This window comes from Microchirus variegatus, assembly GCF_963457635.1.
Source record: "Microchirus variegatus genome assembly, chromosome: 12".
NCBI lineage: Eukaryota > Metazoa > Chordata > Actinopteri > Pleuronectiformes > Soleidae > Microchirus > Microchirus variegatus.
In genome coordinates, this window is record NC_139813.1 from 23502307 (window position 1) to 23528578 (window position 26272).

At 38.2% G+C, this 26272-nt stretch overlaps 1 protein-coding gene across 1 annotated transcript; it reads left to right on the forward strand.

The window, feature by feature from the left end:
• Window positions 1-918: 918 nt before the first annotated feature.
• esr2a (estrogen receptor 2a) lies at window positions 919-23197 on the forward strand. The gene is made up of 9 exons (XM_083898292.1): window positions 919-1057; window positions 11852-12572; window positions 13662-13828; window positions 14683-14799; window positions 15577-15891; window positions 17973-18111; window positions 18353-18486; window positions 18950-19133; window positions 19912-23197. The coding sequence occupies exons 2-9, from the start codon at window positions 12166-12168 to the stop codon at window positions 20201-20203; spliced, it is 1755 nt and encodes a 584-aa protein (XP_083754418.1). The 5' UTR covers window positions 919-1057; window positions 11852-12165; the 3' UTR covers window positions 20204-23197.
• Window positions 23198-26272: the final 3075 nt, after the last annotated feature.

The window sequence follows — 26272 nt, forward strand, 5'->3', positions numbered from 1 at the left end:
TGCTTATTACTCTGGTACCCCAAAGGAAGTGTGCCAAATAAATGGAACAGTTGGGGGACGGTAATTTTGGTACTATTCATAATGGAAATGCAAAAAAAATATGTACTGTACCAAACCGAACCATTCCACCCAGGTAGCCCGTAAACGGTACCAATGGTGCTTTTCCACGACACAGTTCCAGCACGGCTCGACTACTGAAAAAGTGAAAGCATTTGTATTTAAATTTATATTTGTAAGTATTTGTTTGATATTTATTTGTTTTTTGCCAAATATGAATTGAAAGTTTTTTGCTTCCATGCAACAAAAAGTTCTCACATTTAGTTTAGTACAAGTGTATTCGTATTTGTGACAGAGTAGAATAAGTAGAATACCTTTAGTGTAGTAGGTGTGTGAATGATCAGTAAACAGTTTTATTGGCAGTAACACAGAGGGCCCCAAAATCTAATGTTGCTTAGGGCCCCATGGAGGCTTGGGCCGGCCCTGTTGTACTGTGATTATTGAAATGATAACCAAATGAAGTATGAGCAGTCAAAATGAGTGCTATGGTAGTTCTGGTAGGTACGTAATTCCTGGTAGTTTGAGTGCTAAAACTATATTGATAACAGCAATTGCAATATTTTATACACAAAACTTAAACGTAACTTTTTCACTTTTTTTTTGAAAAAGTAACTTTTTCACTTTATTTTAAAAAAAGTAACTTTTTCACTTTTTTTTTTGAAAAAGTAACTTTTTTTTCCCCAAATTACAAAATATTTTTTTAAGACTGAGTAAAATGTTTTTTCATTATTGGGTATTATTTTTAAAGGCTTTTATTTTGAAGGATTGCGTGCACCTCACTGGCTCTGACTTGACATCATTTCCCTAAACGCAGCTGGTCGTTTGGCTCCGGGCGGAACGTAACCGCCGCGTCTTATATCAGCGCCACCAGAGAGTCGCTGAAGTTACTCGGCGCTCGACCTTCCCGGTGGACCACCGCGCTCCTCGCCGCTCCGCTCCCCACGACGCGTGACGCCACACCGGGCAACTTTGTCCCCTGCTGCCGCTGCTGCTGTCTCTGGTAAGACTCATTAGTCATTAGACTGTGTGTGTGTCTGTGTGTCCTCCTCTCAGCGTGTTTACCAACACAACATGTTCGTGTTTAAAGCCGCTGTAGGCGACGTGCAGGAGCGCAGGTTCCAACTGTCCCGCTCACTCAGGCTCTGCAGGGCAACAATGATTTAGAGCAACAAGTGGACATTTAGAAGAAGAGGAGAAAAAGAGGAGAAAAAGAGGCCTGTTGCAAGTGAAGTGCGTGTGTGTCAGGATTCAGATCAGCTACAGGGTTTTATTTTAGTGTCCAGGCTGTTTGGCAGGTGACAGATTCATTACCCAACATCTGAGACTTGCATGCAAAATAATATAAAGGAGTCAAATGTGGGGTCAAAAGTGATCGTCTTTAGATTTATGCAGGATTTAAAAGCTTTTTTGCAACTGCTTGACTCAGATTATCTGTTAATGTGACTTTTGCATGATTTAAACGCCTCTAAAGATCAGCTTGAATTGAAGGTATCTGCAAAAACACCAGAAGACATGAAATACAACTGATATGAGCATATGAAGTAGGAAAATGTGTAATTTAAAATGACAATTCCAAGATTTCTACATGATTTAAAAGACTTAAGATTAGTTTGACTTGAATCTATCTGCAAAAACACCAGGAGACATGAAATATAACTGATATGAGCTCATGAAGGAGGCAAATGTGATATTTTAAATTGATAATTCCTAGATTTCTACAAGATTCAAAAGCCTTTTCACAACTGTTCGTTCAATATATCTGTAAATGAGCATATAAAGCAGACAAATGTGACTTTAAAAAGGATAAATCCAAGATTTCTACATGATTTTTAAAGACGAAAGATTAGTTTGACTTGAATCTATCTGCAAAAACACCAGGAGACATGAAATAAAGCTGAAATGGGCACATGGAAGTGGTAAATGTGTCATTTTAAATTGATAATTCAAAGATCTCGTCATGATTTAAAAGCCTTTAAAGGTCAGTTTGAGTTAAATTTATCTCCAAAATGTCCGGGAGACGTGGGATAAAACTGAAATGAGCTCATAAAGTAGAGCAAATGTGACTTTTAAAATGATAAATCCAAGATTTCTACGTGATTTAGAAGCATTTGAAGATGAGCTGGAATTGAATTTATCTGCAAAAACATCCAGGAGACATGGATTTAAACTTGGAACAGGAAAATGTGTCATACTAAATTGATAATTCTAACATTTCTGCATGATTTAAAAGCCTTTTCACAACTGCCTGGAGTAAATATATCTGCAAAAACACCAGGGGGACATGGAATTAAACTTAAATGAGGATATTGTGGCAATTTCCAATGCATAATTCTGAGATTTCTGCAAGTTTTAAAGCATTTTTATGATGAGCTTGAATTAAATATATCTGCAAAAACACCTGGGCGACGTGGAATAATAGTGAAAATGGCACATTTAAATGGATAATTCCTAGATTTCTACAGCTTTTATTAGTCTCACACATGCATTGTATCTGCTTAAACACAACATGTGGACCATACATTATAGGGCTGAACATTTAAAGTTGTGTTTTCAAATCTAAACTGTAATGTAATGAGCCGATCGATGCAATTATTGATTGTTCTTCCACCGAGTCATCGAGCTCTACTTTTCCTCTCCGTTATAATTCCATGTGTGTGTCTGTGTGTGTGTCTTTTAATGTGGTTTTTGAGACTGGGGCGTCCTGATGTGAACATTAGCCCACTTCAAAAAGCACTTATCGCTGTGTAAACATGGGGCCGACCAGGCTGCTATCAGCCAGCTGCTGGAACACAGACGAGCCCCGGCTTCATTCGGTCATCCTCCCTGACTGAACGCTGCGTCCTCTGCAGCCACTGACTCACTTACACTGAACTCCTCACAGCTAAAGTCTCCGGAAAGTGGAAAACAACAACACAAAGATGGTTTAAAATGCTGTTTTTTGACTGATACATCCTCCTGCAGATCTAATCTGAAGAGAGCATCTGCTGCCTCCTCCTCAGATTAGATCACGGTGTCTTACCTGCCTTTGTCAGGTGGTGGAGGTGGATTTACAACTCCAATTGATCCATATTGGATTTTCATTGATATTCAGACAGGAGTGCGGCTAATGGACGTTGTGCTGCTTTTATGTTGGTCTTTTGCAGTTGTAACTGGCAGTAATGTACTAATAATTCATATATATAGTGGCTGGCGATGGAAAGACGATACTGATATCACAAACTCGAGTACAGTCTGATACAGTCATTTTAGACCATTTATGAAGCTGTTAACAACACTTTTTTTTTTATGCCGAGTCATTTCAAAGCCACAACTCTCCAACTGTGTCACAAGTCTTGTAATGATAAACAGTCCAAACATGACTCGGCTAAAATGTTTTGCTGACTTTTATATACATTTTTACAGTCGTCAGTCAGTGCGACATGTAGGATTTTTGGATTGGATTGGATTTTAAGTTTTTTCTGTCCGATTATCCAATCCATTGATTTTGACCAGTATCGGACACAGATACCGATACAGATTCCCGTCCCTAATATTGGCCTTTAAGTCACTTGAACGTGGAAAAATTAAAATTTTGTGACCTCAACCCTTTAAACCAGAGAGTCCCCCGGCTGGGGGAACAATTCAATGATGTTGCACGTCTAATTAGCACTATATAAACAACAACAACAACAAAATAAAAGACTGCACTTTATTCAGAACGCACACAAAAACATGCAATCTTTGAATCTGTGCGTCTAAACATTTACTATGCATAAACTAAGGGTGTGCGTTCATTCACACCAGTTCCTGTTTAAATAAATCCTAGTCCATTTGCTCGGAAAGTCCGGTCCGTTTTTTGGGGGAGGCTTGAACATGCAACCAAACTCTGATTGAGGTGCACCAAAGAAGTGAAATCTGGCTTCAAAAAAAACAAAACAAAAAGTAGGTCTCGATTCGCTTCGACTGAACCAAATGCAGGAAGTAGACTATAATGCAGGGCATTGTGGGTAAACGCAAGCAAGAACGGCTGAGGCCATTTGATGCAGATCCACGTTTTGCTCTTCAACATAAGTTATCCTGCATTAACCAACAGATGAGCGAGTTTTCTTTGTTTGAGTAATGTTTTGTTTCGAGTAATTCTCGATGCAGCGCCGCCTCTGGCGAGGAGGGGAACAACCCCCCCCAATTGTACCCAGTCTAGCAGAGCCTATTAGGACCTAATATTTCCACATGTTAATGAATCTCTTCATAAAGTGTTCCCTTTCCTGTGTTTGCAGAGATAGATTCATTTCATGATGGGTTTGCCATTTTCAAACAGCGACCTAAAAAAAATAAAATAGTCTGTATATGTGCTGATGATACAGATTGTTTGCTTAAAGTCTTCAGGCAAGAACAATATTGTGAAAGTTTCCTGTGGTCCAGACGAGAGACTTTGGTTGCGATAGTAAAAAGATTTATCAGCCAGAGTCCAAGTCCATGTTCTGGCCCGTGAACGATTCCCCCAGGCTGACATTGTAATTTTCCCTCCAGGAGGATAAACTGCTTTTCCAAATCCATCTTTCTTTTCTCTCTGCCGTCACGACGCCAATTCAAATCACTTTTATCTTTACTTTTTGTGGTCGTTCCTTTGATCTCGATGCCGTCGCGTTGCCCACGATGCACAGTTCAATGCCAGTGAATGACATAAGTGAGAGACTGGTTTCAAGGATCAGCATTTCAGACATTTTCCTTATTTGTTTTTTTTTGTATTTGTCATTGGTTCAAAAGCAAGTTTTTTAACTTAATAAGCCGAAGTAAATCTAGAGCACAACGTCGTCTTTTGAACAAATTGCATTTTGTTTTTTTTGCCGAAGGACAGAACAATTCAATGGGATGTTTCACATTCTTTGGCGCTGACCAGCACCGCCGTCTCTGCTCGCACTCCCTTACTCTATATAGAAAGGTACAGCTTCTTCTCTTCTGCGCCCGTGGTTTCACATCCGTTTCCGTCTGTTTTTTTTTTTTTTGCTTTAGGGAGGCAGTCAGTCAGATTTTGAGGATGGGAACGAGACACGGCCTTGAGCTTTTGTGGAACAGGCATGCACTTCTGGCTAGAGGCCGACGGAACGCTCGCTTTAGATTTGGCTTTATTTAGCTTTGTTTACAGTGTTGATGATTAGAGGAAGGGCATTTTTGTGTGAACGTGACATGTTATCTACGCCGTTGTAGTCGGAGTCGTATAAATAACGCCAAAGACGAACCGTCGCTATGGATGTAGCTTTACAAAAACAGAATTTTGTGAAAGTAGCAACTGATTTGCAGCATTTTTGCCTTTAATTGGAAAATACACCCAACATATAATTACTTCATTTTATGATACACAATAAGTTAAATATCACTATGGTGTTTATAATACTAGTAGCAGAATAGCACAGTCACTACTTCAGACCATATTTGGATAAAATTAACAAATGCAGCCTCTGTATTAGTAAACTGAACCCAGTAAAGAAATGACTCGGAATTGTATTCTCTTGAATGGCCACCAGGGGGCAACTCTGTAAGTCTAAGATAATATTAGCCAAATTTTAAATTCTTATTTGACTTATTAACTCTGAAGATGTTTTTTTTAATGGTGTAAATCACTAGTTTCAGGTCTTCTTTAATATAGCGTGACCTCCATTTTGTAAAGAATCATCACATTTAGAGTCTAACATCATTATTTTAAAAACATTCTATATGGAGAACCAGTTTTTAAAATCAAAAAAACTCTTGTGACCCAGGTTACAACATACATTGTGATTGTGTCAACTTTTAAATTTAAATCCCGACTATTTCTTTCAATAGTTAAAACAAGTTTTCTGATTTTTCAGCTTCCTAAATGTGAATATTTTCTGTTTTTTTTGCTCCATAATAACAAAGAAATCATGAAAACACAACATTGGATAACATCATCATTTCCCGGTTTGAAAAAAACAATTATCAACATTTCCTGGCATTTTGTGTTCCAAGCGATTGCGCGATTCGTCGAGATTATGAAAACAATCGTTGTAGTAGTTGGTTCAACTAATTAAAACTATGTTTTATGTGTTATTTAAAACCTATACAAACAGATTCTGCGCATTTGGGGACCCAAAAAACTCTCCTACGACCCATCTGTGGGTCCCTGACCCAGTCTTTTAGAACCACTGAATAGAAAGAAAATGAGCTATGGCATGTATATTATAAGTGTCCAGTACGTACCTGGTGGAGCAGGTGTAGGTGAACGAGCAGTAGATGAAGAAAACAACACGGATCTAAACTCAACAGTTTATAAACCCAAACTGACGTCGCCTCATTACGCCGCCACCTGCTTCAGCCTCCGATTAAATCCCGGACCGTTGCTAACCCTCAAACGTCATTGTTAAACATTAAATAATTGAAGCTGCTCATTGGTTAAACATTGGAAGGTTTCATGTGTAGATGTGTGTTAGACTTCAGTGTCTTCATCTTCTTCAAGGTTAACTGTAGAATTATTTTTTTACCTGAAATGAAGTGGCGTGACTCATCAGAATTCATTTTGATATAATCGAGTTTATGACCCCAGGAGGAATTGATTATATTTTGTTAGTATGGATCGAAATAAATTATGTGCGGTTTTAAAAAAAAACGATTGACCTGACCTTGACCTATTGTGTTGAAATTCAAAATTGTGTTTAAAACCTGACCTAGTTGAGCAGAATTACACAGTCTATGTAATCAAATAATGTTAATATTTACTTTGTACAGTAAAATTATTGGTGCATTTGTGAACAGAATTCAGTAATTCAGGCTCCTAAAACGTGGTAGAAAACCCCCAACGTTAGCATAAAGCTGTGATGGAAGCAGTGTAACCAATAACCCGACACTCCCCACCTGTTGTGCCCTTGAACTGAACCTCGCCCCCTGTTTGAAACTCCATTTCTGTAAAAAGAACACAGGGTTTGTGTGTGGCGGTGATTGCCGTGTCTGTTGTGCGAGCGAGCGAGCGGCGGATGAGGATGAGGATGAGGATGATCAGCATTTTTGGGGAGGATCCGGCGTGGTTTGGTTTCTCCCACAGTGAGCTTGCCAGCTGCTGGTGAGCGTGACAGAGGAGGAGGAGGAGGAGGAGGTTTGCAGGCAAGGTTAAATCTTCAAAAGAAATAATAATAAAAAAAAAGAAAAACCTTCTTCTTCCACATCTGCTTTTTTACCCCTAAAATGGTAATTAAAGAAGCGAAAACCGTGCTACAACTCTTCTTCATGTCACTTAAAATGACTCATCTGTTCACTGGCTGCAGACACAAGGTCACTGGAAACTCGACGCTGAAGAACAACGTGATATGTTTTTAAAACGTCTTTAAAACGTCCCTCTGCCAGTGCTCTGTGTTTTCAATGCAACGGCAACATTAATTCTAACCAAATTTAAATGTTTGTTTGCAAGTTATTGCTGTGTGGAGTTTGCATGGTTTCTTCCCACAGTCTAAAAACAACAAGAACTGTCATCTTAGTTCCTTAAATTAGCCTTAAATCGCTAAGCGACGCAGAAACTTACTAATTAGCCCCTAGTGACAGAAAATGTCACCTTCCCAAATCATATTCTCCCTTTTAAATGGTAGTTGTGTAAACATACTGGCCTTTAGAGGGTTAAAATCCCCACATTTTAATTATTATTTTATATGCATATTTCAGGCTGGAGTAGTTTTAAATAGATTGAGTAATTCAAAGTGGGAAAAAAATATTAATATGTAACTGTAATGTTTTTACAGTAGTTTTTGTGAAGGTGACATTTTCGGCCACAAGGAGCAAATTAGTCAGTTTTTTTCAAAGGAAATCTTAAGGGTTAATATATATAGTTATAATGACTTATTTCTGTATGTTTTTTTATTAATAAATTCATTTTGCATCATAAATACGTACGGGTGGGTCAAAATATCGATTTGGTTAGCTGAAGGATTAACATGGTTGTTTTATTGAGTTTAGACAGATATCGTGATGTGATGATATACGATTGTCTCGCAATAAATTATCACAGAATCGTTTTGTATCGTGATATTAGTGGTGTCGTGGACCGTGAGGATATTTTTCTCAAAATGTTGGATTTGTTTTCCCTTGACCCTGGTTAGGGTTGGGTTAGGATTAGCCGTCTGTGAGTGAGAATTACTCAATCTTGTATAAAGTACCTTAAAGCAATACTTGAGTGAAAGTATCTTACCAGATAATGACTTTGGTAGAAGTTGAAGCCACTTTGTGGAAGGTTGTGGGGTCAATTCCCAGCTCTGCTAGTCTGTTTCCTTGAGCAAAGACATTTAACCCCATGTTGCAGCTATATAGCTATATAAATACGGACCATAATACCAACGCTTCTTCTTCTGATTGTATTTGGATTGTATTACAACCCTGGACTTGTCGATGAAAGCGTTTGCCTCTTTTTGAAACTCAAGTGGAGCGTTTAATTTCTCACCATCAATCATTTGGTCGTGATGTTGATCTGGAACAGATGAGCTGGCAAACGGTGCAATTAAACTCCACAGAGAGACTCACCCAGACTCCTGTTGATTTCCCTGGCATTTCATCAGTCAGATAAGAATTAATAAAAAAAACCCAATAGAAATCTGGGGTGAAACCGTCCTCCCACTGCCAGCGCACACTCGACCAAAAATGCACCGTTTGTCTTTGAAAAAGCATAAATATCCTGAGAGGGGGCCTCTGTTGTTTGCCTGAACATCATCGCCGAGGACGACGTCATCTGTAATTTAATTAAATTAAAACTCGTGTTTGGCTCGGTGAAGTTGGTTTTGGAGCGTTCAGTGAAATGAAATACTCCAAATACTACAAATACTACAAAGCTGCAGAAATACACGTCAAAGACAGAATTAGCTTCTTTGCTGCTGTGAAGGCGACACTTACACATTATGGTATTGTACAGAAGATAAAGAGCAGACTGCTGAGTCCACACGGCTGCTTTATGGAGCCGTTTGTTCAGTCTTTTTTATTTAGTCCTTCAGGCTCCGTTAACGGTGGATTTAGTGGAGCTTCTGTTGTTGAAAAACATCTGTCTGCAGCTGGAACCGTCATTGATTTCTTTACAAGTCTGCAATGAGAATAATTATTACAGGGTATCCGCGGGGTCTTAAAAAGTCTTGAATCCAATAATTTTAATTTAAGGCCTTAAAATGTCTTGAATTCTCCTAAAATCTCATAAAAGGTCTTAAATACAATTTTGAAAGGTCGTTACTTTTATTTAAAACATGCATAAACTTCAGTCTCGCTTTGAAATGTTTCTATTTTTGAGGATGCGATAACAGAACTACAACGCGGAACTAAAGTAGGCCACCTGTGCTGCCCGCTGAGAATTTATCGAGCACCACTAGCTTAGCGTGCTGTGCGCGCGCCGCGGTGTGTTACAGCTTAGCATAGCAGCGGAGAAAACTTAATGAAAGCCCACGGCTAAGCCGAATTGCAAGTTCAACGGTTTGTGGCTCCAGTTTTCCTTCATGTCTTTTGTACTTTTTTGCCAGTATGGATTTGAAATGGGTCTTAAATTGTATTCATTATGGTCTTAAAAAGTCTTAAATTTAACCTTTTGAAACCTGCAGAGACCCTGTATTAGTTAATGGCGGTTAGCGGTGTTTAATGGCGTCAACGTTAGCGCACAACACGTTTCCATGACGACTGACTGAAAAAAAGACACGCGTGACTTCATGTTTACGCGCCACGACACCGTTCACCAGTTGGCTCCGTTAGCTTCTTTAGCGCCGTTAGCGCGCCTACAGTGGAACTGCAGCAGTCTGTTTATTAAAGGAAAAGAGCTACAAATAACTAGCATATCTGTGTACTGCCTATGTGTGCCTCTGTTTTTAAAGTTTAGCGTTACTTTAGAGACAATCGGGAGTCACGGAAACATTACGCCACGCGCGCTAATGTGCGTTAACGTCATTAACGCATGACATTAACGCGTTAATGTGCCCAGCACTAATAATTACGTAAAAATATCTCATTCCCTTCCGATATTGCAATTGCATTTCAGTCCGAAAAGATATTTAATAAGTCTTTATTGAAAATTGTTCAGCCCTGGTTGACACATCAGGTGCTTTTTGAGCTGAAGCTCTGGGTATATTTTTAGTTTTTGCTCCGTCAAACTTCGCACAGGCACAAAGCGATGTTTATTTGATATTCAAATGGACTCCAGGCTTTCAGGTTTCAAAAATCAGGGTTGTATCAGGAGAAGATAAAGTGAAACAAGGCGATGTTAGACGTTTAGAAAGGAAAGCAAAGCAAAGGCCTTTACGGCAGCTACACAGTCAGATGGAAAAGTAACACCTCAGCGTAACGGCTCCACTTTTTTAACGCTAGTCATAAAGTCGGTGTTAAGTAACCGCTTGCTCTCCGTCTCCCACCGCGTTTTCGTTTTTTTCCACTCGTGGGTTTAATTTGACACCATAAAAAGGAAGCGGTCTTTAGCACCTCGCGTCATTAACGGTGACCTGATCGCTGTTGCAGGTTTGTAAATTTTAATTTTTTCCCCCTTCTACAGAGCTCATTTCACACTTAAAAGCACACAGGACTCAGGCAGCTTGACTCCTCCCGCGGATTATCAAGTTTTGTTGGCGGGTGAAACCAAAGCTTGGCAAGATTAACGACCGACCTCCTCCTCTTTCGCCCTGAAAAACAACTTTTTCGCCGGTGAACTTTACGCCAGAAACCCTCGGAGACGCTGTGTACCAACTGTGACTGGAGTCGGACTGCTGCCACCCCAGGAATGATTAACTCCGCTGGACTCGCCGCTGTAAGAGGAAACCAAGACTAACGCGCGCTCGGACGTTCCCGCCGCGTGTTTGTGTTGCGTTTATTGATCCTCCAGCTGTGTCCATCTAAAGTACAGTGTAAATCTCTGTAAAACTCTGTGTCATTCTCTCAGACACAGAAACACCTTCTGAAAAGAGATTAACGTTTTTCCTAATGCAGCCATAAATAAGCCTGAATTTTCACTTTTAGCACTTTTTAACCTGTGCTTACATAAAACATCATTATCCTGTGATATTACAGGAAAAATAGTCATATATTCAACAATTTCTTAAGGTTTCACACTGTTTTACATGATGAAACCACACTCTACGGATCTAAAAATGAGTCCAAATACCAAGAAATTAGGAAAACTTGATTTAAGAATAGACAAAAAAACTGTAAAATTTACATCTTAAAATGTTTAAATACGATTAAAACCTTTAACATTTTGATCTAAAACGGGCATGAAAACTAAAATTGACCTTATTTTTCAGGAATCTTGCAGTTTTGATTATTTTATTCGGGCCGCTGTGGTTCAGTGGGTAGAGCAGGCCGTCTTTCAGCTGTGAGGTTGTGGGTTTGATCCCCAGTGTGCTCTTAATCCCAGGTTTCTGGGCTCTGAGATGAGTTAAAGTTGTGTCTTAAAAGGGAAATTAAAGTGTAAATTTGTGTAGTTTTTGTAAATTTTTTGTACATTTCACTTTTTTAGTTTTGTGATTGTTTGGATTACTAGATTAATTGTACATGTTAGGCCAAAATAAGCCTTAAAGCTTCAGCATATTCCTTATGTTCAGTCTCTGATTTTGAAAAATGTTCCGTGAAATTCTCAGTTTTCCTCCTTTTGTCACATTTTAAACATTTTATTGCTTAACCCTCTTATGACCATCATGATTTTTATGGCTCTAGAATTGTCAGATGTTCAGTGAGTGACTGCTTCTTTCTGCCCCTTTTTCCAAGACAACTTTCACTTTCGATATCTGGCCGTTGTTCGAAATCACGTTACTGAGAAGCTAAATGAATATTTTCTCTTTCTCTCTCTTTGTCTTTTCAGCTGCACAGACTTTGTCTTAGTCCTTTTTTAAACATGTGAGACTCACGGCCGGACGAGGACTGACCCCCGGACGTCCAACATCGACTTTGAAGTCTTTACATTAACGTTCCACACTGAGGAGAATCGGACGCATCTATCAGTGAGTGGAGTCATCATGTGAACACGTTCATCTGCACCAGTAAATCTGCTGCAGTTGTTGACATAACCAGAGTGAACTCGCCTCCAGGAGAAGAAAATGCTGCTCTCTCTGGCTCGTGTTCTGTGTTGATCATGTAGTAAATCTCCTGAAACCCTGAGGGTCGTCTGTAGTTGCGATGGCCGCCGTCTCCGCAGAGAAGGAGCAGCCCCTGCTGCAGCTGCAGGAGGTCGACTCCAGCCGAGTCCGGAGCTGCGTCCTCTCCCCGATCCTCGGCTCGTCCTCCCCGGGCCTGTCCATCGACACCACACAGCCCATCTGCATCCCGTCGCCTTACACCGACCTGGGCCACGACTTCACCACCATCCCCTTCTACAGCCCCACCATCTTCAGCTACGCCAGTCCCGGCATCGCGGACTGTCCCTCCGTGCACCAGTCGCTGAGTCCGTCCTTGTTCTGGCCCGGCCACGGACACATGGGTCCGACCGTGCCGCTGCACCGCTCTCAGGCCCGCCCTCAGCACAGCCAGCCAATCCAGAGTCAGTGGGTGGAGCTAACGCCCCGGGACAGCGTCTTAATGAGCAGGTAAGAACCAGACTCAAAGATGTGCGGCCATCTGCCTAGACAGGTTGGGGTGAAATGGACAAAATGGGCGACAGAGTTGCTGTCCTTGCACCTTTTGTTTATTGTTTATTGTATTATTATTTAATGTAAATGTGTTTATTCGTACATTTAAAACAAAGATAGTGAAATTCTTTGACTCATGGCTGTGTTGGTCGATCAGTAATTGTGTTGTTATTTCCATCAGTTTCTCATCTGTTTTGGGTTTTCAGGCACATTTTTAAACAAACAGATTTTCACAGTAAAAACAGGACCAGTCAGAATTATAATTGTCATCATGGACAAGTGGAAATTTGCCTAATTATGCACATGTGGTTTTTGTCCTCTCACCTGCTGCAGCTTCAGATTCTCTCAACTGCAGCAACATTATAAAACACTGTTTACTTCATGAATTCAGTTCATGATTCTTTATTTGTCATATACTCTGTAATAATGCAACATACATTATGTCAATATTTTAAGCTTCTTTTCACTTTAGTTCAAGAAAAAACCCTTTAAGAAGCAAACAACACTTTATGAATTGAACAAAATACACACAAGCAAATGAAATATCGATTTAATCATGCTAAAATTATAGTATTTTATTTGCTTGAAAATACACTTTTTGTTTGCTCCGACTCTTTTGCATCTGTGCTCCCTCACTTTTTGTTTGCGATTGTGTCCATGGGTGGAGCTTAGGAAGCTGCCTGCTGATTGGCTACTGAGTTTTGGGGCGACGGCTCAAAGTAGTCATGGGATTCGTGTAGTCGATTTTCGTCTTAATTGTACGTATATCTAGCGTTTGTCAGATTATAAACGTTAGATACTTACCATTATTTTGTCGGAAGTCGACGGTGGAAGACGGCGACTCCAAACCCGTGATGACTTCCTGTCCATTGAGCTGCTGCTGCTACAAAACTCTGTAGCCAATCAGCTGGCAGCTTCCTAAGCTCCGCCCATGGTCAGAGTCGCACACCAACAAAAAAAAAACACAGCGCAAAGAAGACGTGAAAGAGAAAAGTGTTGTTGACAGATTGAGATTAACGATGCGTCTCTTTTTTTTAAATCTGTCAGCAAGAGTGCGAGGAGGCGTTCGCAGGAGAGCGACGAGGGCGTGGTGTCGTCCGCCGTCAAAGCCGACCACCACTACTGCGCCGTGTGTCACGACTACGCCTCGGGATACCACTACGGCGTGTGGTCGTGTGAGGGCTGCAAGGCCTTCTTTAAGAGGAGCATCCAAGGTAGACGAGAACAAAGTACAGATACGTGGAATTTTGTACTCAAGTACAGTAAAGTAAAGTATTTGTACTTTGAATTACGACAATAACAAGCATTAGAAATACTACAGAGTCAGTGGAGACGCTGAGAGAATTTGTTTTAGTATCGCGTGACTGAGACAGGTACACGTGGAGAGGAACAGATGGATGTTATTAAAAGATAATTAGTATTTTCTAAATAAAACGTCTGTGAGTCTCCAGTCCTTGGCCTGGTGATGTGCAACCACTGCTCTATTTATTACATTCTTCTGGTTTGCATAGAATATAAAACAATAATAATAATTAAAAAAGAAATAGAACCTTGCTTTTCTTCAGATTTGTTTTCAAAACCAATACAGAGACTGTGGATCATTGGTCCAACATTAAGTTAAGTATCTAAACTATTTTCTTCATTGTAATGAAACGTTAAAGATATCAATGGTTTCCTGATGATGGATCTAAGTATAGTTCAATATAAACGTTGTTGTGGGTCACTTAATAAGCCATTTCCTGATTATCGCTCTTTTTTTACTGCTCACTAATGACATTTATAATAAATATCCGTCCTGTTTTCCTTGTTCTGAGAGCAGATTTCCTCGATACAAAGTGCTGAAATTAAAGTAAATATTTGGGCCAATTATTGATCGGATTTCCTTTCCTACTTTGATACAGAAATTTTTGGTTTGTGTCTTTTTTTTTTTATTTATGCAAAACTAATCCAAAGACACCTACTGAGCATTTGAGGAATTTTAACATAAAACCTAAATACAAAATGATCTGTGTAGACCTGCAGTGAAGAGTCTTAACACCATTTATCTTCTTCTTCTTCTTCTCTCCAGGACACAATGACTACATCTGTCCGGCGACAAACCAGTGCACTATAGACAAGAATCGTCGTAAGAGCTGCCAGGCCTGTCGCCTCCGAAAGTGCTACGAAGTCGGAATGACCAAGTGTGGTTAGTGTCGTTTTTTTTTGTTTTTTTTATTCCCAGGTGGTCATGTTGGATTATCTGTGGTCACATGTCAGGTTATACTCTGTGTTGCTGTTAAACGGGCAAACTGTTTTCTACTTATAATGTAGTGACTACACTACCGTTACACTAAAGTTTGGGCTCAAAAATGTCCTTATTTTTGAAGGAAAAGCACTTTTTTTAATGAATCTAACATTAAATGAATCATATATACACTCTATACATTGTTAATGTGGTAAACGACTATTCTAGCTGTAAACGTCTGGTTTTTAATGGAATATGTACATGGGTGTATAGAGGCACATTCCCAGTGTTAGGGATGTGAATCTTTGGGTGGCTCGCGATTTGATTCTGATTCTTAGGTCACGATTAATGCACCTTTAAAAAATATATATATATATATATATATGTATATATATATATTCATATAAACTTTACATAGGAATATCTGTACGTTTCTACATGATAAAGCTGTGAGGAAAGACAGTTGCAGACTCAGACTATTTCTTTTTTGCTTCCTTTTTTTTATTATCCAGAGTTAAAAATATTTTTTTTTATAAAAGACCACAAACGCCAACTCCTCCATAAAATAAGGTCGTTGTCGTCGTCCTCTCTCTTCTTTAAGAGGTTTTTCACTTTATCCTTTTTTAGCCTTTTTTAAAGGAGCAAACAGAAGAAATCCTCGGTCATGTTTTGTATCACAATGGGCTGAAAGTTGTCCGTCATCAAACTGTGTTTTTTTTCTCCGTTCTTTCTCGTCAGGTATGAGGAAAGAGAACGGGAGCTACAGGAACCCTAAGAACAGGCGTCTGACCCGTCTGTCCACGCAGGGCCGAGCGACCGGACCCAAGGTTCTGATGAGCGGCGCCCCCGCGGGGCTGACGACAGAGCCGCAGCCTCCCGCCGCGCTGACGCCCGAGCAGCTGATCGAGCGCATCATGGAGGCGGAGCCGCCGGACATCTACCTCATGAAGGACATGAGCGGACCGCTGACCGAGGCCAACGTCATGATGTCGCTCACAAACCTGGCCGACAAGGAGCTGGTCCACATGATCAGCTGGGCCAAGAAGATCCCCGGTATGTTCCTTTAAAAATAAACAAAATCACAGGAACGGATAGTGAAAATAAAAGATTTGAGTTCTCAAACATCACATATATCACATGTATCATATGTGTGTGTGTGTCACATTCATCACTGTGCACAGACTGTGACGGTAGAATAGAATAAATATCAGTAGAGTGACAGTAGAGCTGCTGCTCATGAGGAAAACATGGGTCAGTTAGAGTGGGGAAAAGCCACTAAATATATCTTTAAAACATAATAATAATAATAATAATCAACAACAACAGCATTTTAGCTGAGTCATGATGTTGTTGATCTCTTCTTTAGAGGAGAAGAACATTTGTTACAGTCTTTGTCTTTCTTATCTTTTAACTTTTTCTTATCTTAACTTATCTTTTTCTGATCTTAACTTAAATTTTTCTTATCTTAACTTTTTCTTATCTTAACTTAACTTTTTCCGATCTTAACTTATCTTTTTCTTTTCTTATCTTAACTTTTTCTTGTATTAACTTAACTTTTTCTTTTCTTATCTTAACTTTTTCTTATATTAACTTATCTTTTTCTTTTCTTATCTTAACTTTTTCTTATCTTAACTTAACTTTTTATTCTCTTAACTTAAATGTTTCTGATTTTAACTCATCTTATTCTTTTCTTATCTTAACTTTTTCTTATATTAACTTATCTTTTTCTTATCTTAACTTTTTCTTTTCTTATCTTAACTTGTCTTTTTCTTATCTTCTCTTTTTTATTTTATACTTTTCTGTTATCTTTTCTTATCTCTTTCTTCATCTTATCCTTTTCCTTATCTTATTCTCTATATTTTCTTATCTTATGATAATAAGATTAGGTTTAATTTGACTCTTAAGCAGTTTGTAACATAGTGTTTAACAGTGTTATATGAATAAAGTTTATTTCATATCATCTCCCATAATTCACTGCCCTCTCAATCTGCACACAATCATTATTTATGTAGAACTTTACGAACAGATAAAATATATAACACATTAAAGTCCTTTTAACTTTCAAATAATCCAGGAGAAAAAAACACACTGCAGTATTCTTCTTGTTTAATCCTCTTAGACGTATTATGTCTAACATTTGGATCTTTATTTATAAAAAACAGGTTCATTATTTCATCTGAAAAATCCCAGAATGTCAAATAATTTTCTGTCTGAAAGATTCATGATTTTGTTCAAGTCCGAAGAGAAAAGGTACGTTTGTGATTGATGTTTCGTTCAGAGCGAGACAAAAGAAAAATGGCCGACAAAAGACGAGCGTTCACATGAGTTATGAACACGTCGGCTGTAATTCACTCTGTCATAGAGTCAGATCCACCTCATTCTCTCTCTCTTCACATACCACTTCTCCTCCAGAACAGTTTTTTTCTTTGTGACTTTACTTCGGTGAAAACTCTGAGACGTTTTTGTTTTTCAGATTCATACAAGTGTGAAAACACATAGTTCTGTTGTTGTTGTTGTTGTTGTTGTAAACACAATATCTGAGATGCGTAATTGTTCATTTTAGAATTTATTTATTTATTTTTTTAAATAAAATGTATGAATTAATTTGTTGAATATATATATATATATTTTACATTTTTTTGATAATGATAAAAAAAATTTTAAAATAAAAATATTTCAAAAGTTAGAATAACAAAAACTGCTGAAAAAAATTATTCTGGTAAAATAATCTTGAAAAAGAGTATTTTTTTAATGTGGATTTTTCTTGATTTTTGAGGAAACAAATTTCCCATTCATAAAAAAAAGGTAAAAAAAATGTGATATTATCCCAATAATTAAAAAAAATCAGAACAGGAAAAGAAAAACAACAAAGAAACAAATTAATATATTTAAAAAAAAAAAAAAAAAATTTCCGGTTCGGATTTTTTCTGAAAAATGTTTCCTTAAAAATCAAGAAAAATCCACATTAAAAAAAGACTCTCCAAAAAAAAAAAAAAAAAAATCTCCAAACTTCAGAAAAGCTATTGTATTTTTTTTTAAATTATTATTATAGTAACAATGATTGTGTTGTGTGGCCTCCTCTTCCTCCTCTTCCTCTTCCTCCTCCTCCTCCTCCTCCTCCTCCTCCTCCTCAGGTTTTGTGGAGCTCAGCCTCTTGGACCAGGTCCACCTGCTGGAGTGCTGCTGGCTGGAGGTTCTGATGATGGGTCTGATGTGGAGGTCAGTGGATCATCCAGGGAAACTCATCTTCTCCCCTGACCTCAGCCTCAGCAGGTAAATAAATCTCACCTCTCCACAACTCTCTCTCAAAGAAAACTTTAAAACTAACTTTATTTATATCATTATTTCAACATTTTCGTAACAAAAATTTTCACGGTTTTTCACCGAGCTCTCTCCTTCAAAATAAAAGCTCATGCGCTCGTAAAGCAAATGTGCCGAGTATGTTGAGGCAGAGTGACGTTATTTTATTTGTTGACAAACAATGAAGCTGTTGTTTTGTTTGTTTGTTTGTTAGAGAAGAGGGCAGCTGTGTGCAGGGCTTCGTGGAGATCTTTGACATGCTCATCGCTGCCACGTCCAGAGTCAGAGAGCTCAAGCTGCAGAGGGAGGAGTACGTCTGCCTCAAGGCCATGATCCTCCTCAACTCCAGTGAGTCAACACGTGTGTGTGTCTGTGTGTGTGTGTGTGTCTTACATAAGCTGTGTGCACCGACTGTCAAACAAGTCTATCTTTGTGAGGACGTTTTGGCTGCTCCACACAAATTAAATTGGCTTTTTTTTTTTAGGATTAAGACCTGGTTTTAGGGTTAAGATTAGGGGAATATATCTGTGTGTGTGATCCTGTTTGTGAGAGTGTGCACATTTTTGGCAACACGTGGGAAAAAAAAAAAACACAGAAAAACAACCTCCTCTAATGGGAACACGGTGTCGGTTGTGTGGAGAGTAACAGGCAGTACCTTCTGAAGAAGAACACACTCTGATCCTCTAATCAGTGCAGCGGCGCGGTTTTACCACGATCATGTTTCTGCTCCAGCTTCTCCTTTAAATTAACCTCGCATTTAGGTAAACACCTTTTCACATATCCCTGTGTCTGTGTCTGTGTCTGTCTGCAGACATGTGCCTCAGCTCCTCCGACGGCAGCGAGGAGCTGCAGAGTCGCTCCAAGCTGCTGCATCTTCTGGACGCCGTGACGGACGCTCTGGTGTGGGCCATCGCCAAGACCGGCCTCACCTTCCGCCAGCAGTACACGCGCCTCGCTCACCTGCTCATGCTGCTCTCGCACATCCGCCATGTCAGGTACATACGAGTTTAAGCGAATACCACAGCCGGCCACCAGGGGGCTATCGAGATGTTTAGGCTTCATTTGGAAGATTTTTTACGCGAAGGCCAACGTAGTTTCAGAAGAGTTCTGTATTTGTTGCAGTATGCAGTTTCACCACTGGATGTCGCTAATTCTTACATGTTGGATTTTGAGCAATAATAAAGTGATATTACTGTCATTTAAAGGTGGACAACATGGCCGCTAATACCACAGCCAGCCAGCAGGGGGTGGTTAAATTGTTTTGGCTTCATTTTTGGTCTTCTTTTGGTTTGTGTCCTCTGGCTTTTTTGTCCTTACAGGCTACTGTAGCACAAGATGGCCGCCTCTATAAAGCAAGGCCCTCGCCCTACAGTACATATAAGAGGCTTATTTTAAAGTGATTTTACTTGTATATAAACACATTTAAGGGTTGTATATTCAAGTTTTTACTCATCGATTATTAACTGATTTGACTAAATTGTCCGAGTATTGATTTCTGATTTTTCAGCTTCTTAAAAGAGAATATTTTTGGTTTTTTTTTTGGGTCATTTAAACTGAATAATTTTTGTTTTAGGACATTATTATTTTGTGGTTGTCAACATTTTCTGGATTAAAAAACAAATCCACAGAACTTTTAGATATTCAATTTGTTTTTTGTCATTTATTAATTATATAAATCCGGCTAAGACGGGACACACGTGACCTTTGACATCCTCCTGAAGCAGAGATTCAAACACCTCCACGTGTGCTGATTTTTATCTTCTTCATTTGCAGCAACAAAGGCATGGACCATCTGCACTGCATGAAGATGAAGAACATGGTGCCTCTGTACGACCTGTTGCTGGAGATGCTGGACGCCCACATCATGCACAGCTCCCGTCTGCCTCGCTCTGCCACCACCACCACCACCACCACCACCACCGCTCCTCCTCCTCCTCCTCCTCCTCCTCAGCAGCAGGAGTTCACAGAGCAGAGGGCGACTGCCACTCGACCCCCGACTTGTGGGAAAAGCTCGTCGAACACTTGGACTCCCGACAGCAACAGAGACGTGGGAGAAGCCCAGTAAGAAAAGAGAAAACCCCACCTGATTTCACTGCTTTGCACAGAGGAAATCCACAGGACTGATGTGGACTCTCTTCGTTTTATTCTGGAGGGAATGAGAGGATGAACAAACTCGTGTTGTTTGTTTCGTGGCCAGTTTTGCTTTAAACGCTCACAATGAGGTCAAATCGTTTTTTTGTTTTTTTTTATGTCAGATAACGAAGCGTTGGCTTCCTGTGACGGTTAACGCGAACAGGATGTCGCTGAGTCGTTCTGAAAGCTGAGGTGGAGCTGGAAGCTGAGGTTCTGTTCAACCACATATTTTTGTCAGATTAGAGTTCTTGGATTACCAAGCAGATCCTTCACCGCCGTGGCGCTCGCACAGACGCTTTAGTGAGCTTTTTTTAAATGAGGAGTTTCTTTATTTACGGCAAAAACAAAAGGGTTATTGAGACGGATCATTTCTATAATCTACCGAGTTCACGACGAGTTTACTTTGACTGGAATGACTGTTGAGCGCAGTCGCTTTGAAGGGAGGGGGATTTTCAGAGCGTGTGACGCTCTCAGAGTCAGACAATCGCACTTGTTTAGTTGTGTTTTTCCTGTGTTGTCAGGATATGATGTAGAAGAGTGTTTCAATGTAGGATTTCAACCATCCAAATAATCTTAAAGACGTTATTAGAGCAGCCTGAGCAGGTCTGAATCTCCCGTTTCACCATCATCTCACTTCTGGTTTATAAAAAAACAATCAAAATTGCAACGTTCTACTTTACGGCATACGTAAAAACTAGTCCTGGGCACGTTAGCGGCGGTTAACGGCGTCAGTGTTAACGCACATTAACGCATGACGCGTTTCCATGATGTCTGACCCGGAAAAAGATGTGCGTGACGTCATGTTTACGTGCCACGACACTGGAGTCCAGGCACCGTTTACCAGTTAGCTCTGTTAGCATCTTTAGCGCCATTAGCGCTCCTACAGTCGAACTGCAGCAGTCTGTTTATGAAACGAAAAGAGCAGCGCTACAAATAACCAGCGTACCTGTGTAACTGCGTATGTGTGCCTCTGTTTTTAAAGTTTAGTGTTACTTTAGAGACTCATTTTAACAATCGGGAGTAAACATGGCGTCAAGCGCAACATTCTACTTTACGGCATACGTAAAAACTTAGCAGATATACGCAGATAACGCATGACGCGTTTCCATGACGTCTGACCCGGAAAATGACGTGCGTGACGTCTTGTTTACGTGCCGCGACACCGGAGTCCAGGCACCGTTTACCAGTTAGCGCTGTTAGCTGCGTTAGCATCTTTAGCGCCATTAGCGCTCCCTTACAGTCGAACTGGAGCGGTCTGTTTATTAAATGAAAAGAGCAGCGCTACAAATAACCTAGCGTACTTGTTTAACTGCGTATGTGTGCCTCTGTTTTTAAAGTTTAGCGTTACTTTACAGACTAATTTTAACAATCGGGAGTAAACATGACGTCAAGCACATAATATTAGCGCGTTAACGTGCCCAGCACTAATAAAAACCCAAATTACAAGCATCAACTAACAATTTAATTTCCAAGAGATGTTTGGAAAACTACTTAAAACTGTATTTTATGTGTGTTATTTGAAACAAATACACTTAAATGTTAACATTGGGACCCAACAAATATCTCCCGCGTGTAGAAATTGTAAATTCTATAAGAGAATAATAATCAGGCCTTTAAAACCTTGTGATGTTGGGGAAACAAATGTATACATATGATAAACATTGATTGATTTAAGCTTCAGAGAGGCTGAGGAACACTAGTTTACCGTTTTTTACAGTTAAATGTATGAACGTTGGAGCACTTACAATAGAATTATTGCTTATATTTGTAAATGAAGGCCTTTTTAAACCAGCAGTTAATACATTTTCCTCTTTATTTGATTCACTACGTTCAGACTTAAATTAACAAAATTTGTGATTTTCTCTTCTTTGATTTCCGCTGCCTTTATTTTTTGTGTTATTGTTATTGTGTTGAAAGAAAAAAATGTTTTCCCAATATTTCACGTGGAAAAACTTTGTCACCAGCACAAAATTTTGTGGAAAAAAAAAATGCAGATACTATTTAGAGAGTATTTAGGAATAAGCTAAATAATTAAGGTTAGTTTCAAAAGAAAATGGAAGAACAATTCATTGAAGGTCCAGTGTGGAAGAATGAGTGAAATCACCTTTCAAGAACAGTGCTTAACAAATGAAATTTAAAAAAAACAAACTTAATTCTACGGTGGCCTTGAAGGATGATGTTTTTACGCATGCTTAAAAAAAAGTTCTCGAAAAAAGGCTAATTCTAAATCTACGAAAACCAAATAATTGTCATTTTTTAACATGATTACACATTTATACAAACTTTAATGCCGGCTAAATGTTACACTCTGGACCTTAAAGCCTTTTTTTCGACAATGCAAACCTTTCATAGACCACTAGAGGGCACTTTACAGCACCCGCTATAACTCCACATATCGTCGCAGTTGAATCCCAGCATCGGAATTTTTTTACATTTTCTGTGAAAAATTATAACCACTGTTTCTCTAAACTCATCTTATCTTATCGAGGCAAACGTAAGGGAAATGAAAAAAAAAGACTATTTTTGTACGTGACTTTTTGCTACACGGTCGCTGTCGTGATGCAGCTTTTTTTCCGACAATCAGATTCACCGCAAAAGGTCAACAAAGGTCATGAACCACACGTGAAAAACGAGCTTGTGTCGATGATTTCTGTCCGTCTGTTTCTCGTCACTCTGTCATCACCGTGTTCAGAAGGTCAAAACAAAAACTTTCACGCCTGCTTCGTTATAATAAACATGTAAACGTTAAAGTGTAATTACTTTTGTCAACTATGTAAAACATGCAAATCATCACTAGCAGTCAAGTCGGTGTCGCCTCCTTTTTTAAAATTCATTTCTTTTCTTATTTTTGGAGGCTTTTGTTGATGTTGAGTCACTCGTTCTGGTTTACAACATAACAAGAAAAAAGATATTGTACAAATTTGACTGTGGCAGAGTGAAATGTGGTTTAAAAATGAAAATGAAAATAAAAAAAAACTAAATCTGTACTTTTGTTTGTGTATTTCTTGTGTTTCTTTCTTTCATGAGAGCTGTAAGGATTATAGACTTACAAGTTATTTATAACTTGTAAGTTTGTCTTTTAAAAATGACTTTCATGGCATAAAATGTCATAGCTTTAGTAAATAAATCAAGTTTTCTGATTTTCCAGCATCTTAAATGAGAATGTTCGTGGTTCAATTTTATTCCCAAAACAACACAGCAGTACAAGATGTTTCATTGGTTGAGTGGTCAAAGATCCTACTTTTGTGTCCCAGCCTCTCCTGATGATTGTAACCTGACGAATATGAGATGATTTTTTTGGTACAATTTTGGACGACATAGTATAGTATGTCGTTTTTGTCAAATTTTGGACCAATTTTTTTTTTTTTTTAAATGGTCACATTATGGACGACATAGTATCGTAGGACGTACTACATAGTTTAGTATGACGTTTTTCTCAAGTTTTGGACCAAAAAAACGTTTTTCAAAAATATGGTCAGATTATGGACGACATAGTATAGTATGTCGTTTTTGTCAAATTTTGGACCAATTTTTTTTTTCAAAAAATTGTCTCATTATGGACGACATAGTATAGTAGGACATACTACATAGTTTAGTATGACGTTTTTCTCAAGTTTTGAACCAAAAAACGTTTTTCAAAAAAATGGTCAGATTATGGACGACATAGTATAGTATGTGGTTTTTGTCAAATTTTGGACCTTTTTCTTTTTTTCAAAAAATGGTCTCATTATGGACGACATAGTATAGTAGGACGTACTACATAGTATAGTATGACGTTTTTGTCAAGTTTAGGACCAAAAAAACGTTTTTCAAAAATATGGTCAGATTATGGACGACATAGTATAGTATGTGGTTTTTGTCAAATTTTGGACCAATTTTTATCTTTCAAAAAATGGTCACATTATGGACGACATAGTATAGTAGGACGTACTACATAGTATGTATGACGTTTTTGTCAAGTTTTGAACCAAAAAACGTTTTTCAAAAATATGGTCAGATTATGGACGACATAGTATAGTATGTCGTTTTTGTCAAATTTTGGACCAATTCTTTTTTTTTCAAAAAATTGTCTCATTATGGACGACATAGTATAGTAGGACAGACTACATAGTTTAGTATGACGTTTTTCTCAAGTTTTGAACCAAAAAACGTTTTTCAAAAAAATGGTCAGATTATGGACGACATAGTATAGTATGTCGTTTTTGTCAAATTTTGGACCAATTTTTATTTTTCAAAAAATGGTCACATTATGGACAACATAGTATAGTAGGACGTACTACATAGTATAGTATGGCGTTTTTGTCAAGTTTTGGACCAAAAAAACGTTTTTCAAAAATATGGTCAGATTTTGGACGACATAGTATAGTATGTCGTTTTTGTCAAATTTTGGACCAATTCTTTTTTTTTCAAAAAATTGTCTCATTATGGACGACATAGTATAGTAGGACGTACTACATAGTATAGTATGGCGTTTTTGTCAAGTTTTGGACCAATTTTTATTTTTCAAAAAATGGTCACATTATGGACGACATAGTATAGTAGGACGTACTACATAGTATAGTATGGCGTTTTTGTCAAGTTTTGGACCAATTTTTATTTTTCAAAAAATTGTCTCATTATGGACGACATAGTATAGTAGGACGTACTACATAGTATAGTATGTCGTTTTTGTCAAATTTTGGACCAATTTTTATTTTTCAAAAAATGGTCTCATTATGGACGACATAGTATAGTAGGACGTACTACATAGTATAGTATGACGTTTTTGTCAAGTTTTGGACCAAATAAACGTTTTTCAAAAATATGGTCAGATTATGGACGACATAGTATAGTATGTCGTTTTTGTCAAATTTTGGACCAATTTTTTTTTTTCAAAAAATGGTCACATTATGGACGACATAGTATAGTAGGACGTACTACATAGTATAGTATGACGCTTTTGTCAAGTTTAGGACCAAAAAAAGTTTTTCAAAAATATGGTCAGATTTTGGACGACATAGTATAGTATGTCGTTTTTGTCAGATTTTGGACCAATTTTTTTTTTTCAAAAAATGGTCACATTATGGACGACATAGTATAGTAGGACGTAATACATAGTATAGTATGATGTTTTTGTCAAGTTTTGAACCAAAAAACGTTTTTCAAAAATATGGTCAGATTTTGGACGACATAGTATAGTATGTCGTTTTTGTCAAATTTTGGACCTTTTTCTTTTTTTCAAAAAATGGTCTCATTATGGACGACATAGTATAGTAGGACGTACTACATAGTATAGTATGACGTTTTTGTCAAGTTTTGGACCAAATAAACGTTTTTCAAAAATATGGTCAGATTATGGACGACATAGTATAGTATGTCGTTTTTGTCAAATTTTGGACCAATTTTTATTTTTCAAAAAATTGTCACATTATGGACGACATAGTATAGTAGGACGTACTACATAGTATAGTATGACGCTTTTGTCAAGTTTAGGACCAAAAAAACGTTTTTCAAAAATATGGTCAGATTATGGACGACATAGTATAGTATGTCGTTTTTGTCAGATTTTGGACCAATTTTTTTTTTTCAAAAAATGGTCTCATTATGGACGACATAGTATAGTAGGACGTAATACATAGTATAGTATGATTTTTTTGTCAAGTTTTGAACCAAAAAACGTTTTTCAAAAATATGGTCAGATTTTGGACGACATAGTATAGTATGTCGTTTTTGTCAAATTTTGGACCAATTTCTTTTTTTCAAAAAATGGTCTCATTATGGACGACATAGTATAGTAGAACGTACTACATAGTATAGTATGACGTTTTTGTCAAGTTTAGGACCAAAAAAACGTTTCTCAAAAATATGGTCAGATTATGGACGACATAGTATAGTATGTCGTTTTTGTCAAATTTTGGACCTTTTTCTTTTTTTCAAAAAATGGTCACATTATGGACGACATAGTATAGTAGGACGTACTACATAGTATAGTATGACGTTTTTGTCAAGTTTTGGACCAAAT

Coding starts and splice junctions, on each gene's coding strand:
- esr2a (XM_083898292.1), top strand. CDS start 12,166: ATGGCCGCCGTCTCCGCAGAGAAGGAGCAGCCCCTGCTGCAGCTGCAG. Junction 12,573..13,661: donor GACAGCGTCTTAATGAGCAG/GTAAGAACCAGA, acceptor TAAATCTGTCAG/CAAGAGTGCGAGGAGGCGTT. Junction 19,134..19,911: donor TCGCACATCCGCCATGTCAG/GTACATACGAGT, acceptor CTTCATTTGCAG/CAACAAAGGCATGGACCATC.